The 24,532-nt window shown below is 36.6% G+C and overlaps 1 protein-coding gene across 2 annotated transcripts in view; it reads right to left on the bottom strand.

Moving 5' to 3' along the window:
• The window catches only part of PRKG1 (protein kinase cGMP-dependent 1), a 1,109,393-nt gene that overhangs the window by 125,938 nt on the left and 958,923 nt on the right, over positions 1–24,532 (bottom strand). For both annotated transcript variants that reach the window (XM_006206633.4, XM_006206634.4), the window contains exon 8: positions 13,546–13,611. In XM_006206633.4, the coding sequence (XP_006206695.1) occupies positions 13,546–13,611 (66 nt within the window). The remainder of the gene's footprint in view (positions 1–13,545; positions 13,612–24,532) is intronic.

The following is a 24,532-nucleotide window of genomic DNA, read 5'->3' on the forward strand; positions in this document are numbered from 1 at the left end:
CAAAAATCGACTCACAGAAACAGAGGGTAAACTAATGGTTACCAGTGGGAAGAGGGCTTGGGAGAGGGGCAAGATGGGGGAAAGAGATTAAGAGTTATAAATGACTAGGTATAAAATAAATAAGCTATAGGATATAATATATAACACAGGGAATATAGCCAATATTTTATAATAACTTTAAATGGAGAATAATCTATAAAAATATTGACTCACCATATTGTACACCTAAAACTGATGTTGTAAATCAACTACACTTTACTAAAAAAAATTTAAATAAAAATATGTTTACACTTTGAATTCATAATTCCACTTCTGAGGAGTTCCTCAAGAAAATTCTTCTAAAAAGGCACAAAGATACATGTGCAAAGAATTCTTTACAAAATAAAAAAATAAAGTAAGCTCATGTCCAAACCTATCTAGGAAACTGAGACAAAGAGACTCAGCTTATGCTCATAAGATATTTTTATTAACATGGTAAATTACAAATGCAATGGGATAAGGTCATGTGATTTAATGGGCCTTGAAAACAGAGAATTAGATTCTAACGCTATTTCTCTACTTACAAGCCGTTTTATTTTGTAACATGTTATTTCAGCTTTCTGGGGCCAAATTTAATTTAGAATGGAGGATGAAAAGTATTTTTTGCATGTTTTCTGTGAGAGTAATTATGTATCTGTGTATACATATTATGTATGTATGTACGTATATTTATATCAATCCATCGGCCTATCTATCCACCCCCAATAGCTTTGGGACTGGCATGTGTGTTCAGTAAATGACAGGGTATATTTGTCTATCTGTTATTTGTCTGTGTGTGTGTGTGTGTGTGTGTGTGAGATTTATGCTGCCCCTGTATGTGGGAAAAGTAAGAAAAAATGTAGGCAGTGTGATGTCACGATTTAAGGTCATATACTACAATAGTAATAGTAGTTACCTATGAATGGCAAGGTTATATTTATAGTGTTCTGTGCTTTCCAATTTTTTTTCCATGAGAAGCTATTACATTTACCATCACCTGACTTGACCATACAAAAATGTAAAAACAAAACAAAGAAGAGAGAAAAAAAATCAAGCCTGTGAGAACAAGGCAATAAATAAAAGTTCCCACTCAGCCCAAGTGGGTTTCTCGTCTGGATGAAAATGTATTACCTCGAGTTCATCCAGGAGGACAACGTCCTCTTTATTAACCACCAAATCATGATTTGTCTTTGCTGGCCTGGCTTTTGTTTCAATATTATTTCAGTTACGTGTTTGTAACAGGGTAGTGCATAATATGACCATTAGACTTCATCCAAACTAGTAAATTCTGAAAGGTCCTCCTTTGCAAATAAAGCTTAACATGGGAATAAGATTTCACTGTTATTGTAGCTTATGCTAATCCAATTCTTGTGTCTATGCTATGAGTTTCAAAATAAGTACCAACTGCTAGACATATTGGAAAAAAAAAAAGTAAAGTTTTAGATCTTTATGACCCAGCTGGGCCTATAGTAACAGTCTCACCAGGAACTTTGCCTACTAAAGTAAGCAAAACCTCTTAATTCTACCAAAAAGGCAATGTGAGTATCTAAAGCAGAATTCAACTTCCAAACTTAGTGATGACACTGTTGATTTTTAAACTGCTTGTTAGGATTCTGTCAGAAACTCGTCCTGGCATCTTCCCCTTCCCTGCTTTATCTCAAGGATACAAGAAGCATTATTAATCCTCTTTCAAAATAAACAACCAAAAACACTAAAAAGGAGACTTTTACAGAGAATTTCAAATATGAATTTTCAAATATTCTTTTTAATTAAAGAAATTAAGACTGATTTTTTAGATTTAGCAATTAAAATTTTTCACAGATCTTTCTTATTCATTCATACAACTGGCTTATGAATGCCAAAGACACTGCTGAATCTCTAAACAGTTTCTAAAAGGTCCGATGGGGGAAAAAAATGAAAGCCTCAGAAATACACTAAAGTTTTAAGCATTTATGGGGGAAATGAATTATTTATCCATCAGTGTAAAACAAAACAGTCACTGTAATTAACAAAACCAAAGCTGTGGTTGTAATATTTAAAAATTGATAAACTGAACTCCAACATCAATTTCCATTTATCATCTGATTGTCAGAAAAAACTAAAACAATTCATTTCTAACTGTCAGTGGAAGTCTCCATCTGAATATTTAAATATTACTTGGGCAGTTTGAACTTAACATCCTTAACTGGGTCGACCAATTACGTTTGTTTCAACCTGCTTTATCTCTCACACTCCTGATGTGTCAAAGACAACAGCCAAGTCTCCCAAGACAGAAGAACTTCTTTCCGAACCTCTCACATCTAATTATTTCCCCAAACCTACTTCAGAGTAAAGTTTAGACTCTTAAACTCTAGCCAACAATCCCTAAGGCTGTGGCTGTTGTCTCCTAATACTTTCCCTGCTTGAGTTCATCCCACTGGAATCAATCTTCCACCCTCTTCCTTCAAAAGCAGAAACAAACCGCAGTAGCAACAACCTTCTGATAGTTCCTCATTGCCCAGAGGATAAAATCCATATTCTTTAAGCTTGAGATACTAGATTTCTTTATCATCTGTCCCCATCTTCTTTCCAGCCATGTCTTCCAGCACTCCTGCTGTCCAGCTCACCATCCAGTTCCTTGACCCATAAATCCTTTTTTCTTGCAATACTCCACTTTTGACTGTTAATGATGTTTCCAAATTCCCCACCTTTGTGTATGCCCTTCTTTCAGCAGGAGCTGTATTTACCCTCCCTTTTCCACTTATAAAACCCCTACTCAGACTTGATTCACGTATCACCTTGCCCAGCAAGTCCTCTGGGATGCTACAGGAAAAGCACAATTCTCCATCTTCAATTCCCACTAAGTATGTTGTTTTTCATACTGAAATGGCAGTTTCTCATGATTTTTAATGCATCTATATTGACCAGGAGCTACTCCAAGGTAGACAAAGACTTAGCTATTTATCTTTATAGCTCTGGACTTTGGGATAGGATTCGGTTTGAAATCTGTACTGCTTATTAATTTTTGCCTGTCAGCTTTAAATTCACCCTTTTTGACCACTCTATAAAAATGGATCTGGGTTATTACATTTTTTTTTTCCCAACTGGCACTGAAACTTTGCCAGTAGAGGGCACTGGGGAGACAATGCAAGAAAAGGATTTTGCTTCCTGGCTCCAGTTGGCTTGGTAGGTTCTTGCAGCTTCTCCAGTGCAGGGCTACTTACAGTACTTGGAGGCCAGGAGCTTCCCCAGCACACTTCCCCTCAGGCAGTTTATTCCACGCTGTGCACAGCTCTTCCTGGAACCCTTCTGGCACACGTTCTACTGGCCTGGCACCGGAGCACTTTAGTGCCATCCAGCAAGCCAAGATTGCCTCCTTCCCAGCAGGGGTGATTTGCCCCTTTGGGGCCATGTCTGGAGATACTTCTTGTTGTCACACTGGGGTTGTAGGGGGGTGTTACTAGTCACTAGTGGGTAGAGATCGGGATGCTGCTAAACATCCTACAATGCACAGGACAGCTCCCCCCAAAATCAACTATCTGACTTAAAATGTTAATAGTACCCAGTTCCAGAAACCCTTCTCCATAACAAGGTCTAGTTCTTAGTCTCAGCGGGGCAGAGTGGAGGGTGGGGAAGGGGAGGGTCTCCCTTCAGTGCTCTCTTATAGCCCTGGGGTTGGTGACTACTCCTTGTATCTGCTATTTCTATTTTTTCTAGAGCTCTCTTTTTACTTCTCACTAGCTAAGCCCTTGTTCTCCAATCCCCTGTTACAGATATTAATTCTTTATAATAAACTTTTCCTGTTCAGATTACTGTGTGCTGCTCCTCTTGACTGGCCCAGATTGATGCAGCGTTACCCATTTATTCATTCTAACAGATCCTTAGTGAGTGCTTATTATATACTTCCCGCCAATGTGCTGAGAACTGAGGATGCAGCAGTGAACAAAATAAACATGGTTCCTGTCCTTATCAAGCTTGGAGTTCACAAGTCAAAACAGGAAAACAACTGTTGTAAATATATGACGTAGCAAGTAGAAGATGGTAGATGAAAAACAACAGGAGAACATAGTTTATTATGGAAGGTCAGGGCAGTGACTGAATCAAGGACCCATTTTGGTTTTGATAAAATAAATTAAATAATACAACTGACATTTTTTAAACTTTTTTTTATTGAGTTATAGTCATTTTACAATGTGTCAAATTCCAGTGTAGAACACAATTTTTCTATTATACATGAACATACATATATATTCATTGTCACATTTTTTTCACTGTGAGCTACCACAAGATCTTGTGTATATTTCCCTGTGCTATACAGTATAATCTTGTTTATCTATTCTACATATGCCTGTCAGTATCTACAAATTTTGAACTCCCAGTCTTCCCCTTCCCACCCTCCTCCCCCTTGGCAACCACAAGTTTGTATTCTATGTCTATGATTCTGTTTCTGTTTTGTATTCTTCCTCTTCCTCTTCTTCTTCTTTTTTTAAGATTCCACATATGAGCTATCTCATATGGTATTTTTCTTTCTCTTTCTGGCTTACTTCACTTAGAATGACATTCTCCAGGGACATCCGTGTTGCTGCAAATGGCATTGTGTTGTCTTTTTATGACTGAATAGTATTCCATTGTATAAATATACCACATCTTCTTTATTCAGTCATCTGTGGATGGACATTTAGGCTGTTTCCATGTCTTGGCTATTGTAAATAGTGCTGTTATTACAACTGACATTTTAATTGCATGATTCCAACTATTTAGTTAGGATGGTGGGGGTTTGACTCAGTGAAGTGTGTATCCATTCGGAAATCCTATATTTGACTCATCAGTCTTTCCTCCTAGAAGTAGCAGAATTAGCTTCATATTTAATTCAGTGAAATATTTTACCTTGATTCATAAGCCAGCAAATCTTTATCTTTCAAGTGGACCTTCGTGATAAATCATCATATTATATGTCCATTTTCATGATTCTAAGCTTCTTGCGGTCATCTCTCACTTAAAGGCATTTCTGTTTATCACAGCACTGAGCCTAACACACAGTCGTTACTCAATAAGCGCTCACTGAATTAATAAATGCATGTGTTTTTTTTCCTTGGTAATTTAAATCTAAATGTGATTCAGGTGAAAAAGCACTGAAACAGCGATCATGAGACCTATGTTACAATCCCATCCTTGGCACTAAAAAGCTTGGACCATCCATACTTTCCTCAGGACTCACCTTTCTTCACCTTTTCCATTTCTAAACTAAAGGATTTAGAAAAAGTTTTTCAAGGTCTTGTTCAGTTCTAAAATTCTAAGCTATAACAAATACATTAGAAGACAAAGCTGTGAATACATATCCATCTTGATTAAGTCTTATCATTAAACAGGGTGATTTAGTGTACTTGACACTCTGGGCCTCAATTTCCTCATCTGTAAAATAAAGCTGGTCTGTACGGGGCTTAGCAAACTACAGCCTTTGGGACAAATTGCAGAGTTAAGCTTTTGTGAAGAGACCATATGGCCCACAAAGCTGAAAATATTTACTATCTCACCTTTATACAAAAAGTTTGTCAAGGCCTTGGGTCTCAGGTCCCTCCAACTTCTCCCTAAATTTCTGCTAGGACTTTCTAACTAATCCAGTCACCATCTAAAATTTTTTGACAATGTTTTTTAAACAGACAAAAAAATATATGCTAAAGTTTGATTAATGGCCTACCAACATATTGATGACATTGGACTTCTTTTATTTTGAAAAGAGTCAGGGTTACTGATGAGTAATGTTAGAACCTTGGTCAGTTTGTGACTTAACAAATTAGAGCTGGAAATTATCCACACAATAGGGATAGAAATAGGTAATGTAATATTTATACATTTGCCTCGAAATCCCCCAAACATGAGATGCCTGAGTGGCTAACATAACCAGTAAGTTCTATTTGGGTGGATGAAATAGGAGGCCAGGACTCCCCAATGAGCTCTACAATCAGTAACATCATATGCCATTTCTATAATGGCTTGTGGTAGGAGGAGGCTCTACCATTTTAAAACACTAGGATAGGCACACATGATGAAGAGCTATTCCAACTCACTCCTTTCCGTGGCTTTAAACCATTAATTCAATCTCCAGATACAATCCTTTTCCAGTGGAAATGTGCTTCTTTTGTAGTTAGATCATGCTTGCTCACGGCAAGCAATAATTCAACTCACATCATTAAACTGAACCATTATAATGCCTTTCTTTCCAACTTCTGGATTTTATCTCTCCTGCTTAATAATTTTTTGTGTGTGTAAAGCACACCAATCAATAACAGCTCCATAAAAAAGATAAGACCAAATGATGCCAACTGACATCATTCCAGCAAAGTCAATTTGTTTTCTTGTGATCATCCTGCAAATATCCTCACATCACCCCAGATTTCATTCTGGAAAATGAGCCAAAACAAAACCCACTTAGACTGTAGGAGAGGCTGCGGCTGTGAAGTATTTCCAGTGTACCACTGTCAGTTGAGTAATGTGACTACAGGCACTGTGGCATGTGGAGTCCCCATACTCCTATCATGTGGACATAGAGTGACAAGCTACAGAAAGACAAGAACACAGGTGACCTAGCTAGGGCACATGTCACTGGGTGCATGGGCCTTCATGAAACTGACCTGGTTATGGGGTTAGAAAGGAACGGTGCCTGAAAGATTCTGCTGTCACCAAATCCCTCCCATACAGTCCTTTCTTCCATCCTCCATGACACTTGAAATTCCACAACCTTTTGGATTCTCATGATTTTTCAGTCTTCAGGGGTATGTCATCAAAATGCAGATAACTCTTGCAGAGAATCATCTTAATCTCTAATTATCTACTACCCAAATTAATACAGAGCCTGAAGCAAAATCCTAGAGAATGCAAGAGTTGAATTAAGAAGTTTAGGGATTAAAAAAAAAGAAAGAAAGAAAGAAGAAAGCAGGGGTGGGGGGGGTGATGAGAATAGTGCCAGCAGAAGGGCAAGGAGGGAACTGGAAGTGAAGGGTGTCAGAGAGGGGAAAGCAAATTGATGGCATCGACAGGACCAACAACTGAAGGCACTTCAAATCAGAACTCTCATTTGCTTTAAGGATAGGCTGAGCACAGCACGGAGGAAGATCAGTAATAGGACCACTGGGGGCAGCCCTCAATTCTCTAATATTGTTTAAGTCAGAGGGCAGCAAACTATGGCTCACAGGCCAAATTCAGTCCATTGACTGTTTCTTGTATGGCTGCTAGCTGAAAATAATTTTCACATCTTTAAGTGGCAAGAACAAAAAAGTTTAAAAAGATGAATACTATTTCTTGACATGTAAAAATAATATGAAATTCAAATTTCATCGTCCATAAACAAAGCTTTACTGGAACAATGTCCATTCATTCATTTACATACTGTCTTTGGTTGCTTTTGCATTACAACGGTAGAGTTGAGTAGGTGCCACAAAGATCAACCGGCCCACAAAGCATAAAAAACTGACTATCCGGCCTTTCACAGAAAAAGTTTTCCTACGCCTGGTTTAAGTCATGCAGCTATAGCTTCATACTTATATACTCCACTCAGAAAATAAAACTGGCATATAACACAACCCACCATTTTTGTCAGAAAGCTTAGCGATCATCTGTTCCTCCTTGAGCACGTGCCTTGCTAAGCCTCACCTCCCCCCACCAAGCTCCTTGTCAGAAACATCTCTAGCACCCTCTCTGTGAGAAGCTGCAGAAATGCTCTTTTATCCTATGTTTCTAACTCCTCTGATATCGTAAGTCCTCACAGGGATGGCTTCCCAGCCTCCAGCCTGGCTGGTCCATTGTTTGTTCTACCTAGCCCAGCGCATGGATTCAGTGGATTCAGTATTTGTGTTTATCTTGCCTTCAACTTGGAGCCACAGCAAAGGGGACTGGAGGAAGGCACCAACCCACCAAAAGCAGGAAGGCTGGGAAGAGATCTGGGCAGACGCTGCTCAGGAGCACTGTCCTTGGAGACTGATGCAGGTGCAGCTACAGAAACCAGCACAGAGAGAGGCTACAAGGGGAGGACAGGGTGAATAGACACACAGGAGGTTTGGCTACCAGTGGTGGTAAATACATAACAAAAAAATCTTGATACAATCGAGCTGGTCCTACATACTCAGTTTTCAAACTTAAACTAAATTTGCGTCCTGTTTATCAGAGTCATCCAAGCAACTGACAGGGGAAACAGGCATTTATTATTCACTTTCTTCATGAATATACATCCAAATTTCCTAGTCTGGCTCTAATCTCAGTTTTGATACCTAGGCTCCAGTTTGAGTATCGAGAAATAATCTTCAGCTTAGCAATTGCAGTGACTTTTTGTAATAGAGTGCAGTCTTCTCAGTAAACTCTTTGCTACTGTTTTGTACAATGCTTGTGACCAGCCTTAGAATTACTATGAGTTCCTCCCTAATCATTAGCCTAGTGTCTGTGCTACAGTCTTGCTACTCTTTTCAATATATGGTATGAATGTCTTTTACACACAAGCCAACTACAGCTCTGGGCAGTAAAAATTTGAACCATAGTCAATCAGGCCTTTCTCATCTATACAGATGGCTTAATTTCTAAGATGGCCATTTGCAATGCCCGATAATCTGATATTTGACAACTCCTAATCTCATAATTTTTATGCCCCAGAACACTGTACTTCCTCTAGACTATCTCTTGGTTTCTATCCCCCAGATTTTGTCTCAGTAACACAACTGGCTCCAAAGTATGATTAAATACCATAGAGTATTACTGATGGAAGGGTTAGTCATATGTGGTTTGTAAATCATATTAGTGACAAATGGGGTCCCATGGAGGGCCTTAGGAATCATTTGGGGCGATTTGGAGGAAGAGATAGAAGACCCTGGGTAGTCTAGAGGTCTTATCCCCTTGACAGCCAAAAAAGTTCCCTTGTTTTCTCATTTATCTTATGTAAACAATGGGTTTGGTAAAACAGAAGTTTGAAAACTCCTAGTGATAAAATGTCATTTTAGCTTGCCATCACCAGGGGTGATAGTCAAAATAATTAGTGACCGATATGACACTATAACTGACCAATCAGAATGGACACTAGCCCTGGTGTGTACCAGATGTCCCCTTTGAGTTGCTGGATCAAAGAGAGATCTGGAGGATCAGGAAGAGAACCGGAGGATCTCTGGCTGAGGAATCAGATGACCAGGCAGTGAAGGGATGGGAAAAACACACAGGGAGTTCAGACTGCTATTTACCAACTGGAATGAAAATGTTTCAATTTTCACAAGCAATATGGCTACATCTTGGAGGTTACACAGTAAATCAGGGATATAGTTCAGACTCGTAACTTAGGTCTTAATTTCTTGGGGAAAAATATGCAACTCTTTGAGTATTTATTAGTAATTACATTACTGTCTTTAGTAATGATTTCAACATGTCAAAAAAAATTATCTTACTTGAACTCTTAGCTTCACTAACAACTTACCACACCTATGAAGAAGCAGGCATTGTGTCACTGCTTACGGGACACAAAGATATACTTATTTACTTTTATATTTATTTCTTTGCATGCATTCCAAAACAAGAGATGCTAAAGATACTTAGTTGTGTTTTATATATTCAAGAAATTTATTAGTGGCGTTAGATTGCTTTGTTAGATTAATATTCTTTTCTATTTTCATAAATTTTAGGCTCACTGCACACACTTATTAAGATAATTTTCAGGCTGCAAGAAACCCATCCTCAGAGAATGCTTTTTGAGAAAACCATGCATCTGTTTATAATCTTCTAGGTTGTCAATGAGAATTTAAAAAAAAATTCTCACATGTCTGATCAGTTGCAATAATATTCTTTTGCTCTGCCTCTGGAATGATAAAGCATAATCACTGGCTTATGTAACATGGTACCTCGGTTGTAAATTTGTGAAAGGAGCTCCTCTAGTTGACAGTTCTAATGTCTGCCATCTGTTTGCATGGGATGAAGCCCTCATGCTCCCTTAATTGGCCATAAATTAGGTACCAGCAGCAAGCTTATGACAAGAGCCTTCAGTTACAGTTTTTTTTTTTTGTAAGCTGTGAATTCAACATTTGGTGGTAAGCCCGACTTTTCTCATAAAAATACAGAAATGTACCTCTTCAGCCCTAGACTCAAGCTGTCTTCTCTATATTTATGTTTAAATTTAGACCTCCCTCAAGGTATCCTCTCTGTATATATCCCTGAAGATTTTACACTGATTAGAGAAAAACCGCTAAATCCAAGGGATTCCTCTGCCTTCTCTAAGTAGAGGAAGGGCACATTTATTGAGTGCTTACTACACATCTTGTGCTGTACATGGACCTTGATATATATTACATTGTTTGACCTTCAAACCAATTGTATAATTTAGGTAATACTATCTCATTTTGCAGATAGGGAAACTGAGTCTTAGAATTTAAATAACGTGCCCATATTCTTATAACATGGTACGGTCAAAATTCAAGTATTGAGTTTTATTTGACAACATCTATGCACTGCCCACTGCATACTATACACAACTAGGTTTGAAGAAAGAGAAGGATGAGAATGAGGGCAAAGACATGTATGTGATGCTACCTGATGCTCCGTCCTTCAGGGTATCAATTAACTAAAGAACCTGCACTAGATGACTCACAACATCCTGTCCATATTGTTTCTCTGATTTGATTATTCTGGGCTTTACCATTTACCATGAAACCTTATCAAGTTATTAAACTTTAATGGGCTTCAGTTTCCTTTCTGTCAAACATCCTATCTTCCAGGTAAGATTTCATACACATGGAAATTCATAAATTACAAAGGACCGTAGGGATACAAACTGACCTGATTTCCCATCCATCCCCAATCAGCTGAGACCCTCAGTCCCACAGCCACTCCTTCCCTCACCAGATTCCCTGGCTTTATGCTTTAGAGACAAAATGAAGGCCAGTCAAGTTTCCATAACTTCTCTTATCTCTATCTCGACAAATTTTCTACCTCTTCTCGTTTTTACTGTTTTCAGAAAAAAAAAAAAAGTTCTCCAGGTAACCTTTCCCTGCTTGCCCATAGTTTCCTTCCCTGTGGACCCACTTCCGTCAAGTACTCCCTTTGGTGTTTCATTTGCTCCATCTTCCTTGATGCTTGTATAGACCTATTACAAGGAAACTCCAAGACCTCACTGTTCCTTCATGTTCCCTCCCCTCCCTTTCATTTTTCCTTCAACCAAATTAAACCTTTAGTCTCAAAGCTCTCACTTCCTCTGCACTCACTCACTCTTTGTCATCTGTATTCCCTTCTCATCATTGTATTAAATTCTTTTGCTCCCTGGTCACTAAACCCACTGCCCTTTTCTCTCTCTATATGCCTCTCAGCTTCTCTCTTGCATTTAACGATGCTGCCTACCGTTTTACTTTTGAAATCTTCTCTTGCTTTCCGAGGTTTCCTACACTCTTTGCTAGCTCTGATTGCCAACATTGCAGTTTTTATTCACTGGTTTTCTTCTCCTGCCTCACTTTTAAATGTAAGAATTTTCCCAAATTCTAACCTTGGTCTTTTTATCTTCTCTGTTCTTTCAAACAATTCCATCCAGTCCTATGGCTTCAGCTGTTAACTCCATGTAAGCAATTTTTAAATTAATTTTAAGTTAACTCCAACAAGAGTTTTTGTCCCACATTTTCTATCTCCTGCAGGGCATCTGTTCTTGAGTGCCCTATTTGGATGTCAAATTCATTATATTTTTAGTGAAAAACCATTATGTCTCCCAAACTAATCCCTTTTCTATATTCCTTCTAGATTTTTTGAATCCTGACTACACGCTTAATTTCTCCCTTGCCCTTCACATCCAGTTGTGTGTTAAGCCCTCTGGTTTTACCTCCTCGTTCTTATTTGTTCATTCTATGAGTGGTCTCATGATCACCACTTGGATTTACAGACTACTAACCAGATATTCTGCTTCCAACCTCTCCCTCTAGTTTGTCTCACACAGCATTCTCCGTGTTACAGTGACACTACTTTGCTGCATAGAATTGTCAGCCACCCTTATGCCAACATTCAGTGTTCTTGGCGAACCAGCTCCAACATGTTTGTGAACTTGTCACAAGACGTCCTCCAACTACCTCTACGCAGCCTCACTTTAGCCAGTTGAAATGGCTCAGAGTTTTATTCTGAGTATCGCTTATGCTGTTCACTATTTATCTTGCCTTTCCTGTACCTCCAGATTCACCTCATAATACCCTTTCTTTCCTGAAGACTTCTCTGATTCTGCTTAGAATAGTCACCTCCTTATCTGGACTCCCACAAATGTGGACTCTGGACACATCTTACGTTCTGCCTCATTATTTGTGTAGATGCCACAGCTTCTCCATTACATGCTCACCCTGAAAACCAGCATCTGAGCTGCTGCTCTGATTCTTCTCACAGCACTTAACACAATGCCCTGCACACAGCAGAGCCTCAGAAAAATGTTAGTCAAATGAATGAAAGAACAAATAGGAAGTTGTTGTTTCCGAGAACCAGACGAAGAACAGCTGTTTCAGAAACACCCATGGGTGTAGCTGTCACTCTGCAACGGTGGGTGCCACTGCCCTGGTTAGAAAGATCCAGCACAGAGGGGCAGGCAGAAAAAGTGAGATTTGTGAGTCAAGTGGGATTCCTCTCCGCCCAGAGCTCCCTGAGCTCAACATTCAACTCCAGCATTCTGAACTGATCATATCGGCCCCCTCAGCTTCATTCCACCCTGACACTCACAACCTGTTCCAGCTCCAATGGCGCCACTAAAAAGTCGGTACGTAGGAGTTGTTCTCTTCAGTCAGGCACCTGGCTTTTGTGATGAATGTTTCCCCATACACAGCACTGAGGAACAGTCTGGAAGACTGCTTGCAGATAGGGTACATGCATTTTACTCAGGCTCTGGGGAGAGTCAATAATCTGCTATTTGTAGTTTAACCTACAAGGCATTCAGGTAATGAGACTAGCAAGCCAGCAACAGGGATAGAAGTACAGATGAACAAACTTATAGTGACCTTAAATATGCCTATGTCTAGAACTGATGCCTTCTCCAAAAGTGTCTTCCTAAGTGCTTCTATTTTAGGTATTTGGGGATGAAAGAATAGAGGAGAAAACTAAAACATGCTCAAGGAATAGTCCATTTCCTAAGAATAATAGTAATAATGTTGTAGATACGTAGATAATAATCTATAACTATTATAAATTATAAATTTTATAAACTATTAAATAATTCTTATTTTTCTAAAATTTTACACAAACGGCATTGGTTGAATGCCTTCTGGGTAAAAACCACTTGGACACATGCTTTCTTCACATATTCTCATCAGTCCACACAACATCTCTCTGATGTTGCATTATCCCCAGTTTACAGATGAGCTAAGGTCAGACTCACAGCCGTTTAAGCACCTTGTTAAAAGATCAGAAAGCTAGAATGGCAGAGTCAGCCACTTACAAGAACAGGGAATGAGAATCAACTACAGAACTTATTTCAAATAAAAAGACATAAAACAAGTATTAGTAACTTCATAGAACTTATGTATGTCACTGACATGAGTGTGCAGTCGCATAATAAAGCAAGGTACTTACTCTCTGTCAATCACAAGGCAGGTTACAGCTTCTGCAGCAATTACGTTGGCTGTTCTCACATCTTCCCTGCATAAAAAACAGAGAGACGCTGAAGTAAAACCACCTTTAATATCAAAGAAAAGTGTTCATTATGATTAATTCAGGATACATATTAAATTATGGATACTCTTCTGATGTATCCACTTTCAGGTTTAAGCTTTGTTCATGTTTCAAATTCCTTTGTCCCGAGGAACCACATTACTCTTGTCATTACCACACAAATCCTACAGCTATAATCCAGCAGTTATAATTTTCAAACACAAATGAAACAACATTGTGTATCATCCCCTATGCTCTTTGGAAAATTGATGAATAAACTGGATAATGATAAAGACAGTAATGAACATGAATAAGCAAACTTTTTAAAGGACCTGAAGGTAGAGTTCTGGAAACTGAGTATCTAATCCATTTGCGTATGACTTTATCATTATAACCTTGAGAATGATGGACCTGTTTTAAGTATTCTCTTACTTTGAAGACCCTGTACTTACGTGACTAACCTTCTGGCAACTACTAATGAGTTATTCACCTATACCAGAGCTTACGGTTCTTCAAGAATGTTCAACAAATCTTACTCACTTTGCTTGGGATACATACATATGTACTGTCTCTTTATAAGCATCTAGATTGTCACTGTAGGAATATCTATTAACCTCTTAAATCTTTAAAAATTTGCCCTGATATCTGTTGTTTTAACCAGTGGTCAAAGGTGGATTTGATAAATTAACATTCACATTTCATTTTAAGATACTAAAAATGTAATAGCACTGTCATGTAAACATTGAGCTATACTTGAAAATACACTGTTTCCTAGAGAGGTAAAATTTCTAAGCTATTATAATTAATGATAAATTTAAGGTTTAAATACATTACAAAGATATGTACATAGGAAATAATATAAGGTTAATAATACATTCTAAAAATCATAAAACATTGTATGTCTCTAATAACAAGTTTTTAGAGTCTTAAAAATAAGGATTTTCCCAGTGGGTCTTTACTTTTTCAAAATACACTAAGCTTTCACACATACTTCTGAACTCTGTTTTTTCCAATGATGTTTCTGTCTTTCACTGTTGCTACATCATGCTGTTAAGATTACAGTTGATTTGTAGTAACTATTAGTATGTGGAAAAGCAGTTTCTCCTTACTGAAATTCTTTTTCAGAACTATCTTGATGATATTCTTAAGCATTTATATTTCATACAGACTTTAAAATCATTTTTCTGCTTCTAAAGAAACCCACATGGGGATTCTAGTAGAGTTGTATTATATTTATACATCGATTTCAGAAGAAGGGCTTTCTGATTATATTAATTTTCCTTACAATAGTATGGCATGACTCTCCACTTCTTTAGATCTAGTTTTATGTCTATAAATAAGATTTCTTAATCTTTCTCACTTGAGTCCTGGCATTTTTAAAAAAAGTACTTTTAGGTGTTTTATATCACGTTTCTCTTATGGTATTTCTTTCCCATTGCTGTTTCTCACTGGTTATTGCTATTAACGAAAAAAACCCTATTGATTATTGTTTTTTTAAATCCAACTACCACACAAAGTTCTCTTCTGATTCTAAAATTTTTATTATAGTCTCTTCAATTCCCCTATGGTCCTCCCAATGGCTCCCTCACATCCCCCATCTTCTAGCCAAAATGGCCTCCTTTAAATGACTGAGTAAATCATCTCCTTCCTGTCATGAGTTCCTCTTAAGATGCCTTTCTTGGCCTAGTAAGTTTCTCCCCAACTCCTTGACTAGCTCACCTCTGCTTACTCTTTAGATCTCAGCCCAATTGCCCCTTCCTCAGGGATGCCATGTTGAATTAACTAGATTGGGTTCTCTGTTTATCTGTTCTCATGGTCCTATGTAACTCTCCATCCAAGTACTGATTACAATTTATAATTTATACATTTATTTGTATGGTCAGGTTATTATTGTATCTATTCCCCTTCCACTAAACCAGAGTCAATGACTAACTTTGCTCCCTATTTTATCCTGAATGGCTGGCACATGGGAGGTGCTTAGTAAGTGTGTGGTACAGGAATCTTGAGTCCTTGGGAAGAACAGAGTTCAGGTTTTGAAGTCATACTGTCTTGGTTTTACAAGACAAACCACAAGCTTTGTGAAAGCCTCAGTTTCCTCGTCTATAAAAGTGGGAATGATAATAGTGCCCATTTAATGGTCTTAAATGCAATAAAGATAAGTTTATCTGCCCAGTACATAGACAGCAATGGTTCTGTATTCTCATCACCAACATCGTCATGTCTGTCCTTTGGAGGCACGGTCTGTTGTTTTGAAACACCACCCAAGAACAAAGTGAGAATTTTCTTTCTGCTCTGTAGAAGTAGATAATATATTTTCAAGTCCATCAGCACTTTCTGAGTAGGAATTTTTGGTGAAGTGGACACAATGAGCAGAAATGGTTAGTAATGTTCATCTGATCCTCCATAAACTGTATGAATGATTTATTTCTCAGGAGATTGCTCATGGCAGCATATGTTACTACAAATTGTTGCCAGTGTATTTAAAAAAAAATCTACCACAGCTTTATATAAAACTTTCCCTAAAATATATTTCTACCATGACAATTTAAAATTGCCCATAGTCTTTATAAATATAACATATACAAAATAATGATTCATTTTGAATACACTTTCTGTATGTAAAAATTTTTTAAAATGCTTTCATGACAAATATACAATGTTTAAAAATTTTATATTATCTGGTGTAAATTGGATATATTTTCAAAAATGAATGCAATTTCCTTGCAACAAAAAGAAAATACATAGGTATTTTAAAATTAAATGGTGAAAATCAAAGATCAGAAGAATGATATAGTCAATAGAAGTTGAAAATATTTTATTTCAAAAAAAGATTTGTAAGTTATGGCCCACAATCAGGCTTAGTATCTAGTAAAGTGATATGTAGCAAAACAAAAAGATGTATAACATGGGGGGAAGAAACAACATATTAAATAGATATTAAACAATAGATCATAGTATTTGCTATTTATTGAGCATCTAGTATATCAGGAACTATATTAAGTAATTTGCACAAATCTCAATACATATAAAAGAGGGTGGGTATTTTATCTGAAATGCACACATGGGGAGAGATGTTATGTAGCACACCAAAAGGCAGACATAGCTAATGAGTCGTAGTCCTGGAATTTGAACAAAGACCTGGCTGGCTCCAAAGCCATGTACTTTTCACAACAGTTGACTGTCTATGCACTCTGCTATCAGATTTTCAATGGGCAACTATCCTGAATTCATTCTAATGCAGAATAACTTCTGAACAGTAAGTATTCATAATTTCTTCTGTCCATCATTATAAAAGTATATTTTATTATAAATAAAAGAGCATTGATATGTTTATGGGTGTCCAAATACAAAGCTAAACCAATAAACCACTTTGATTCTCAAATTAGAATCTTATCCATAGTTATATCCTAGCCTTACTGTGTTGCTTTATGATAATGTTACATAATAATAGAAAGTCAATGCCAAGTTCATTCAATGCCAAATTCATGCTGATACTATATTGTCATTGTGTCGCTACTATTAAGGTGTTTAATGTCACTATGCCTGTCTATGCAGGTATCTAGAAATGCCATCCCTGTGCATTCAGAAAGCCTGCTCCTGTGAGAGACAACTGCTATCTAGTGGGGGAGGGTATAGCTTAGCATGCACAAGGTCATGAGTTCAATCCCCAGTACCTCTATTAAAAAAAAATTATAAAAGGAAAGTCTTCTTAATATTAAAACTTTGGAGGGAGAAATATTAGAAAAAAAAAGAAAATTGCTATTTGACCTAGAATTGACATATATCAATCCCTTACTTTAGGAGAAATGGTAGAAACTTCTAATAAGAGAATATTATTTATATATGCTGACAATACTGTGACTTACTGTGCATGGTTATTTCCTTTACAGGTTCAAGGACCATAGTAAAAGCAAGTATCATTTGGATTAAGATATGAAATATTAAATACTCATATAAAACAGAGGTCTAATAGCTCCATGTTGTTATGAAACTTCTCCCTATCCATACATAGCTGCTATGATACTAGCTTCACACAGAACATCTGCCAAGGTAGCAGGGGCTTCACATCATACTAGTTTAGACATGGGGAAAGAGAAGAGAGAGGGAGATAGAGTTATTTATTTTTTTTAACTGAACTTACTTTCATTTTTAGTTTTTTGGCAGATCAGGGTGTTTAATAATTTCTAATAGAATAATATATGAGACTTTGAAAACACTGACCACAAGAGGATTTTATAATTAGAATTATAGGATAATGTCCAATATACTTAAAATCTTTCACCAAACACACATTACCTCTGAACACAGCACACTTCTTTATGGTAAGTAAAGGTACATGTGTCTACTTAACAGTCCAGGTCTAACATGCACATCATCTTTGAAAACCAAAATCTCATAACCATCCATTTCTGTACCTGCATATTAGTTTATTTCAGCATGACAATTAATAAACATGTACTATTGCAGAAGTAGGTACCATTCGGCAGATTAACAGATATTTCACAAAATTGCTATTGATTAATGAACAATTACAGTCAAAGCTATGCAGTTTAGTAGTGTTCTCTTTTTAAGCATTTTGGGAGAAGTTAGAAATTCCTTTCAATGAAATCATAGAGCATGAGAAATATCCAAAAAAATTGCAAATACAGTTTTCTGTGCACTGACTCTGATATTCTTTGAACTTCATCACTGGAATCTTCATCATCGCTGTATCCCAAAGTAGAGTCACTGTCAGTATCTGAATAATCCATATCAAGAGGGTTTACACTGACTCTTCTCGTTCTGAAGCAATTCTCTCCTGCCTCATGGCTGCTAGAGAATGCTACAGTGCATTGATATATCTCCAGGGAACAAACACAGAATGTACGAGGCCAAAGTAGAACGTAGTTCACACAAAGTAACTAACCCAGTAGGAGCCCTCCCTTTTCAGCTCCAGAGTAATGTGACTGCAGTCATCAGAGTCCTAGCATTCTATCAGGGCCAGTCTTCCTGGAAACTGACACTACTCCAATTGCTTGTGAGCTTACAGCAATCTTATGGGTCAGAGTCCTTCATTCTCAGTCAAGTGCAACAGTCAACGTCCACAGTTAAATTTAAGACAAAACAAATCATTTTCATCTCAAAATCAATCTTAAGTAGGATATTCAAAACTGATAGGCTGTGACAAGCACCAAAGAGCCACTTACTGAAATTATACTCTGAATTAATTACGAACTAAAATCTGTGGCAAATTCAACTGCACTAAGTGAAAGTTTGGTCCCGGAGCAGATAAGTGTTCTTGTAGAAAAAGTTGTATTGGGACATTTACTGACTCAGCTTCCTATTTAGTTATGAAGTTATTCCAACATGGTTTATAACTCCCACACTCTAACAGAACACATGTTCTAAGTATAAAATGAATTAACACATACAAATAAATACAGGTCCTCTAACCAAGTCTGGCATAGAGTAAACAGCCAATAAATGTTAACTATCATCATCATCATCATTGTGGATCCTCTAACATCTAGAAAGCATGTTACCCTTTTGCAGGTAGTTTCTCTCATGAAATCTCCTTTCCTAAATTTCTATAATAAATCAGTCTCCCAATTGATTTCTGATACTGCCTTCTCAGTTTGTTTTCTTGAGTCCTCTTTTGGTTCACTAGAATATGTATTTCTCCAAAACTCTCTTTTTGGCCTTCTTTTTTTATGGCTCTGACTTTTCCTATTGGGGAAATCTCATATAATACAATGGTACCAGTTATTAGTTTTATGTTAATGACTTCAAAGTCTTTATTTCTGACTTTACGTTTCTCCTACTGGACACCCTTGTCTGAAGGTTCCATTGCAACCTCAAATTCAAGCCTAACGCATTTTCTTTTAATCTCAAAAGTACTGTTTTCCTTGGGTTCCCTATCTTGGTAAATGACATCACTACTCTTGCATTCACCCAGGCTCAAAAGATTAGATTCATTTTTTTTTAACTCTCCTTTCTCCATATGACTGATTATATTGGCTCTATCTTTGCCTTCTCTCTCATGTCCTTCCTTTGCATCCTCATAACCACTGCTTTACTTTGGACTATCACCATCTCTACCGTGAAATGCTGATCCGGCCTCATAACTGATCTCCTCACCACCACGCTCTCCCTCTTCTGATCTGTATCTCACTTTGCAGCACATTTTCAAACGTGAACCTAGTCCTATCAATTCTTTGCATGCAAACTTTCAGAAGACAGATGCTAGAAAGAGAAGCCCCTACATTTTCCTTTAGCGTTTGAGGTCCTCCGCCTTTCAAGCCACCACCTTTCCAGAAGCCACACAGACTAGCCTCTGCTGCACTTGCAGCAAATACCTGTTTCCTTCAGATATGCCAGCTGTTATCTCCATGCCTGTGCACATGCAGACGGATCCTCCAAGAACCATCTACGCTAGTTCAAATTTTCATCCACGCAAAATTCCATGATCTTCCAACAGTATTTTTAAAGGAAAAGAAATCCATATAATAGATCTACATATTAATTACAGGAAAAAACATACATAGTTAAACAAACAACAAAAAAGAGACAATAGAAAAATACTATAATGCCATCTGCCAGGAGATAACCAAGGTTAACACCTTGGTGAACAGCCTTCAAACACGGTTATTCTTAACTATTCACTTGTTTCATGAATGTAAGAAGTCAGTATTTATTTTAACCAATATCTACTGAGGGCTACTATATTCTAAATGCCTAAATGCCTAAATGCCTAAATGCTATGGTCTAGTGGGGACAGAAGTTAAATTAGTACACAAATGTGTAACTGAAAATGCTTATCAAAGAGCACACAAACTGAGGTGTTACAGGGAGGATCGCATTTGGCAATTCAGAGAACAGACAGCCTTTCTGAGGACCTTAAAAATTAAGCCCCAAAATTGATTTGAGTTAGCAAGATGAGTCAGGACATGTATTTTCGAGAAAAACAAAATATACGCAATAGTCCTGAGGTAGGAAATAGCTTATTGTAAAACAAATAAGGCTGGAGTTCAGGGACTGAGAGAAAGAAGGTGAGGGCCAGGGGAAATCAGAAAGGAAGGGAGGGCCACATCATTCAGACACTGTAGGCTCATCTAAGGATCTACTTTTCAAAAGAGACTAAGTGAACCTTTTTTCCTTTACCATATTAATAAAATCTTAAAAGTTTGTTGGAAAGCTGAAACTTAGAAGAGACAATTTGTATGAAATTAAGTATCAGGGAAATATTTTTAGATGAATAATTTTAGAATGCTGATGTCCTTCCCACTTACTAAAAGTTGCTGTATGACTATCTATATATTAAAGAATATATCTAGACAGAATTTATGATCTCTTCCCTTTAGAATCTTCCAGTGTAGAATATAGGAATAATGAAAAAAATGCATAAAAAAATCAGTGTATTCTCAGGAATACTTGTCATGATGAACACAGACTTGAGTTTAAACTAGATACTCTTTCTAGAAAGATTCCACTTATAGCAGTCTCTAGGTTTTCATCAATAATAGGGACTCATGACATGACCTCAAAGGGGATGTTTCTCTAGGCAGAACAATTATAAATGCTATCCATGAAGTAACTCTAAAGGCTACTCTTTCTGGTAACACAGGTGGGTATTTCCTCTCACTGTATTAATTCACTTCCTGAGAGAATGCAAATCCTTTCAGATCTACACTCATAGTAGGTCACAATAAATAAGAGTGATGAATTTGGAAGAATTCAATTTTCACATTCCCTTTCCATATTACTTCTGCTGGGTTGACGGCATAACGAATTTTTTTATGTGACTTATGAACTCCGCATTGTACAGCAGGCTTCAATAACAACGAACATAGACATTTATTATATTGAACCAAATGATGCTGTTTTTGCATGTTAAAAATGGCCAATTACTGGCAATTTCAGCCTGATACATGGAATTAGTGAAAGCGAAGGGACAAAAGAGCAATTGCAGAAGGATACACATTGCTATTTCCCTTTAGTTGTGCTCCCTTTGTGACTGATCTGACATTTGACAGTAATCCACATTGCTTCCACATTCCATACGTGAATGCATGGATGCCGCTGACTGTTGACATGATGGATGGCTTTCAGTCTTCTATCTAGTCATTAAAGACAAGTCTCTGTACATTCCATTATAATTAGGATAAGAAATAACCACAGAAGAAATTCTGAGTCCTAGTTCTTTGCTGCTGTTGTTCCCAGAGTACAAATGGTATTTACTTTGTTCTGTGGCTTCAAGTATTAAACTCTTTGGTAAAGTCTTACAAATTTAAAGAATGTCTCTCCAGAGTTTATTTTATGGAGAGAAAGAACAGCTTATTCTTATTTATTCCTTATTATTAGTTGTTCAGAAGCACAGATTTAGATATTACATTGCCATTGTTTTCTTAGGGACCAATTTGATCTATTTCTGAATGATTTACAAGTATTTTAATTTATGAGGAAAAAAGAAGAAAGAATTTTACTCTATTAAAATTAAAAAAAAATTAAACCTGGAGTATAACATAATACTCTGTTCAGTTACTCAGATCAAATACTCACTTTCTTCTTAACTTTATGGTTCTTCATCTTTGAACCATTTCATAATACATTCTGGATTAATATTAATATATAACTGTTGTTTTCTCTTTTCAGATAGTGATGCATGCAATGCAACTGGCCAAAGGAAGTTTGAATTTCTGGGGCGATATTAATAAACTAATTATCCCATGAGTGTTTCATGGGTCACGAGTACTTTCAAGAGTAAAATAATGCATTGGTATTTTCCTTTTTCTTTATTTCTTCTGTAAGCCATGGAGCTGAAAAACGATTCTTCAATTTTTCCTATTTTTGAAGTAGAAGGAAAAGCATATTCAAATGATGACTGGAATTGATGTACTAGTAAACTTCAACTGATATGCATTTGGAATGAATGTTAATTTGCATGGCCACATTCCAAAGGATTGTTACCTTTTTAAAGTGCCTTCAAGTCTGAGTGTGTCCTTTCCTATAAAGAACTCTAGGCAACATGTCAGGAGAGTGTCTCCTATTTCTGGTTCTACTGCCAACTTAGTGGGTGACCTTGAGAAAGTGTCCCATTCTCTGTCTTGTTTTTCACATGTGAAATGGTGATTGAAATCACTGCTCTGTTCTCCTCTGTAATTACTTTTACCAAAGTGGACACTTTTAAAAAGTTCTAATTATCACAGTTTTCAATGCTCCTGAGATGATTCATCCCAAATCCAAGGATATTTATTTAGCTAGAAAGGGGAATTATAAGCCTGCGATTGTGATTTACCATCTGAATATGTGACCTATCATGGTATAGATTTCCACATTGACATTTTTTATCCATGACTAAAAATGTATTTTCACACAGGAATGACATGTGTTCATTTGAAATAATAGAGCATCATAATCAGAAGTCAAGAACAATGTAATAAATGTGTAGAAAATCATGTTTTGATTATTAAAAATTATAATTAAGATTTTAATTGGGCTCTTTTAGGGAAGAGAAATATCTAGAATTTTAAAATAGAGATAAACTGTAAAAGATCTCTTTCTTCTGGTATCTGCTCACCAAAAATTATGCTTTTTTGTATTATCTGAATAAAGAACTAGCTCTCTAAACAAAATTTTTCAGTGATTTTAAAGTGCAATTCATCTAATACGCTATGATTTCATCCAAATCAATGAGTAACCTTGAATCAAAGGTAAACAGAAGAAACAATATAATTGACAAGGAAAGTCATGGCTGTATGTATATAAGGCCAATTTGAATAAAAAATGCTAAAGCCAAACCACTGAATACAATCAAAACTCCTACCATTGGCATTGTTTACAAAAGCAAACAGGGTATTGAATTTATTCACTATATCAATTTTTACCAAAAAATTTATACATTAGACTTGTTCTTTCTGCCCAGCATCTGTAATTTAAATTACATATATAATGGTTTTGAGTGGTTTTAAATATTACACAGTTTGAGTATCTAAATATTTGAAAGCTATTTTCTTTAATGTATAAAGAGTTTCTACAAGTCATTAAGAATATTAAAAAGACCTCCTCAATTAAAAAGTGAGCAAATGATATAGATAGGTCATTGACAAGGTAGAAGCTGCTTTTAAACATACGAAAATATGCCACATCTTACTCACAGTGAGAGAAATGCAAAGGCATGTGAATATGCTATGGTAGAAACATAACCTAATATAATTTTTAAAGGCAATTCAGCTTTGTGTAACAATTCAGCACTTTTTTTTTTTTAGTATTTATCTTGCAATTGTTTATTTCACGTATGTATTCACAGTTTGGGGAAATAACCACATTAAAAGGATGTTACCACAGTATTGTGTGTAATAATGCTGAAAATAACCTAAATATCTAATAATGTGAAATTAATTAAATAAATTTTTTACAATAATGTTAGGGAATACTAAAAAAAATTAAAAGAACTGAATAAAACCTGTATGAATATGATCTTCAGGATATCTTAAGTGAAAAGACCACAGAGCAGAACCAGGTGCATATGCTCCCATTTATGTAAAATACACACACACACACACAAGCATACAGTGAAATGCATGAATTCTTTTAGGATGTATTAGAAAAAATAATTACATCCAAGGAAGAGAATGTGTGATTAAAGGATGCAAGAAGGAGGGAAATTACTTTTGTAGCTTTTGAATTTTATACTATGTATTTGAATTACCTGTCATACAACAAATATTTTTTAAAGTAAATATACGAAATAATAGAAGTTGACTCTTACAAGGAACTCCTAGGCAGAGAGGCCAGTGAGGTCTTTTACTCTCTTGGAAGGCCTTGTGTATGTCGACTGCCCGGTTCCCTACTGTCCATCCCTGTTTCTCAGGACTAGCAGGATTCTGCCTGATCAGTGCAGGAGTCCTTTTACCTCTACTTCAGCAACTAA

This window comes from Vicugna pacos, chromosome 11, assembly GCF_048564905.1.
Source record: "Vicugna pacos chromosome 11, VicPac4, whole genome shotgun sequence".
Taxonomy (NCBI): domain Eukaryota; kingdom Metazoa; phylum Chordata; class Mammalia; order Artiodactyla; family Camelidae; genus Vicugna; species Vicugna pacos.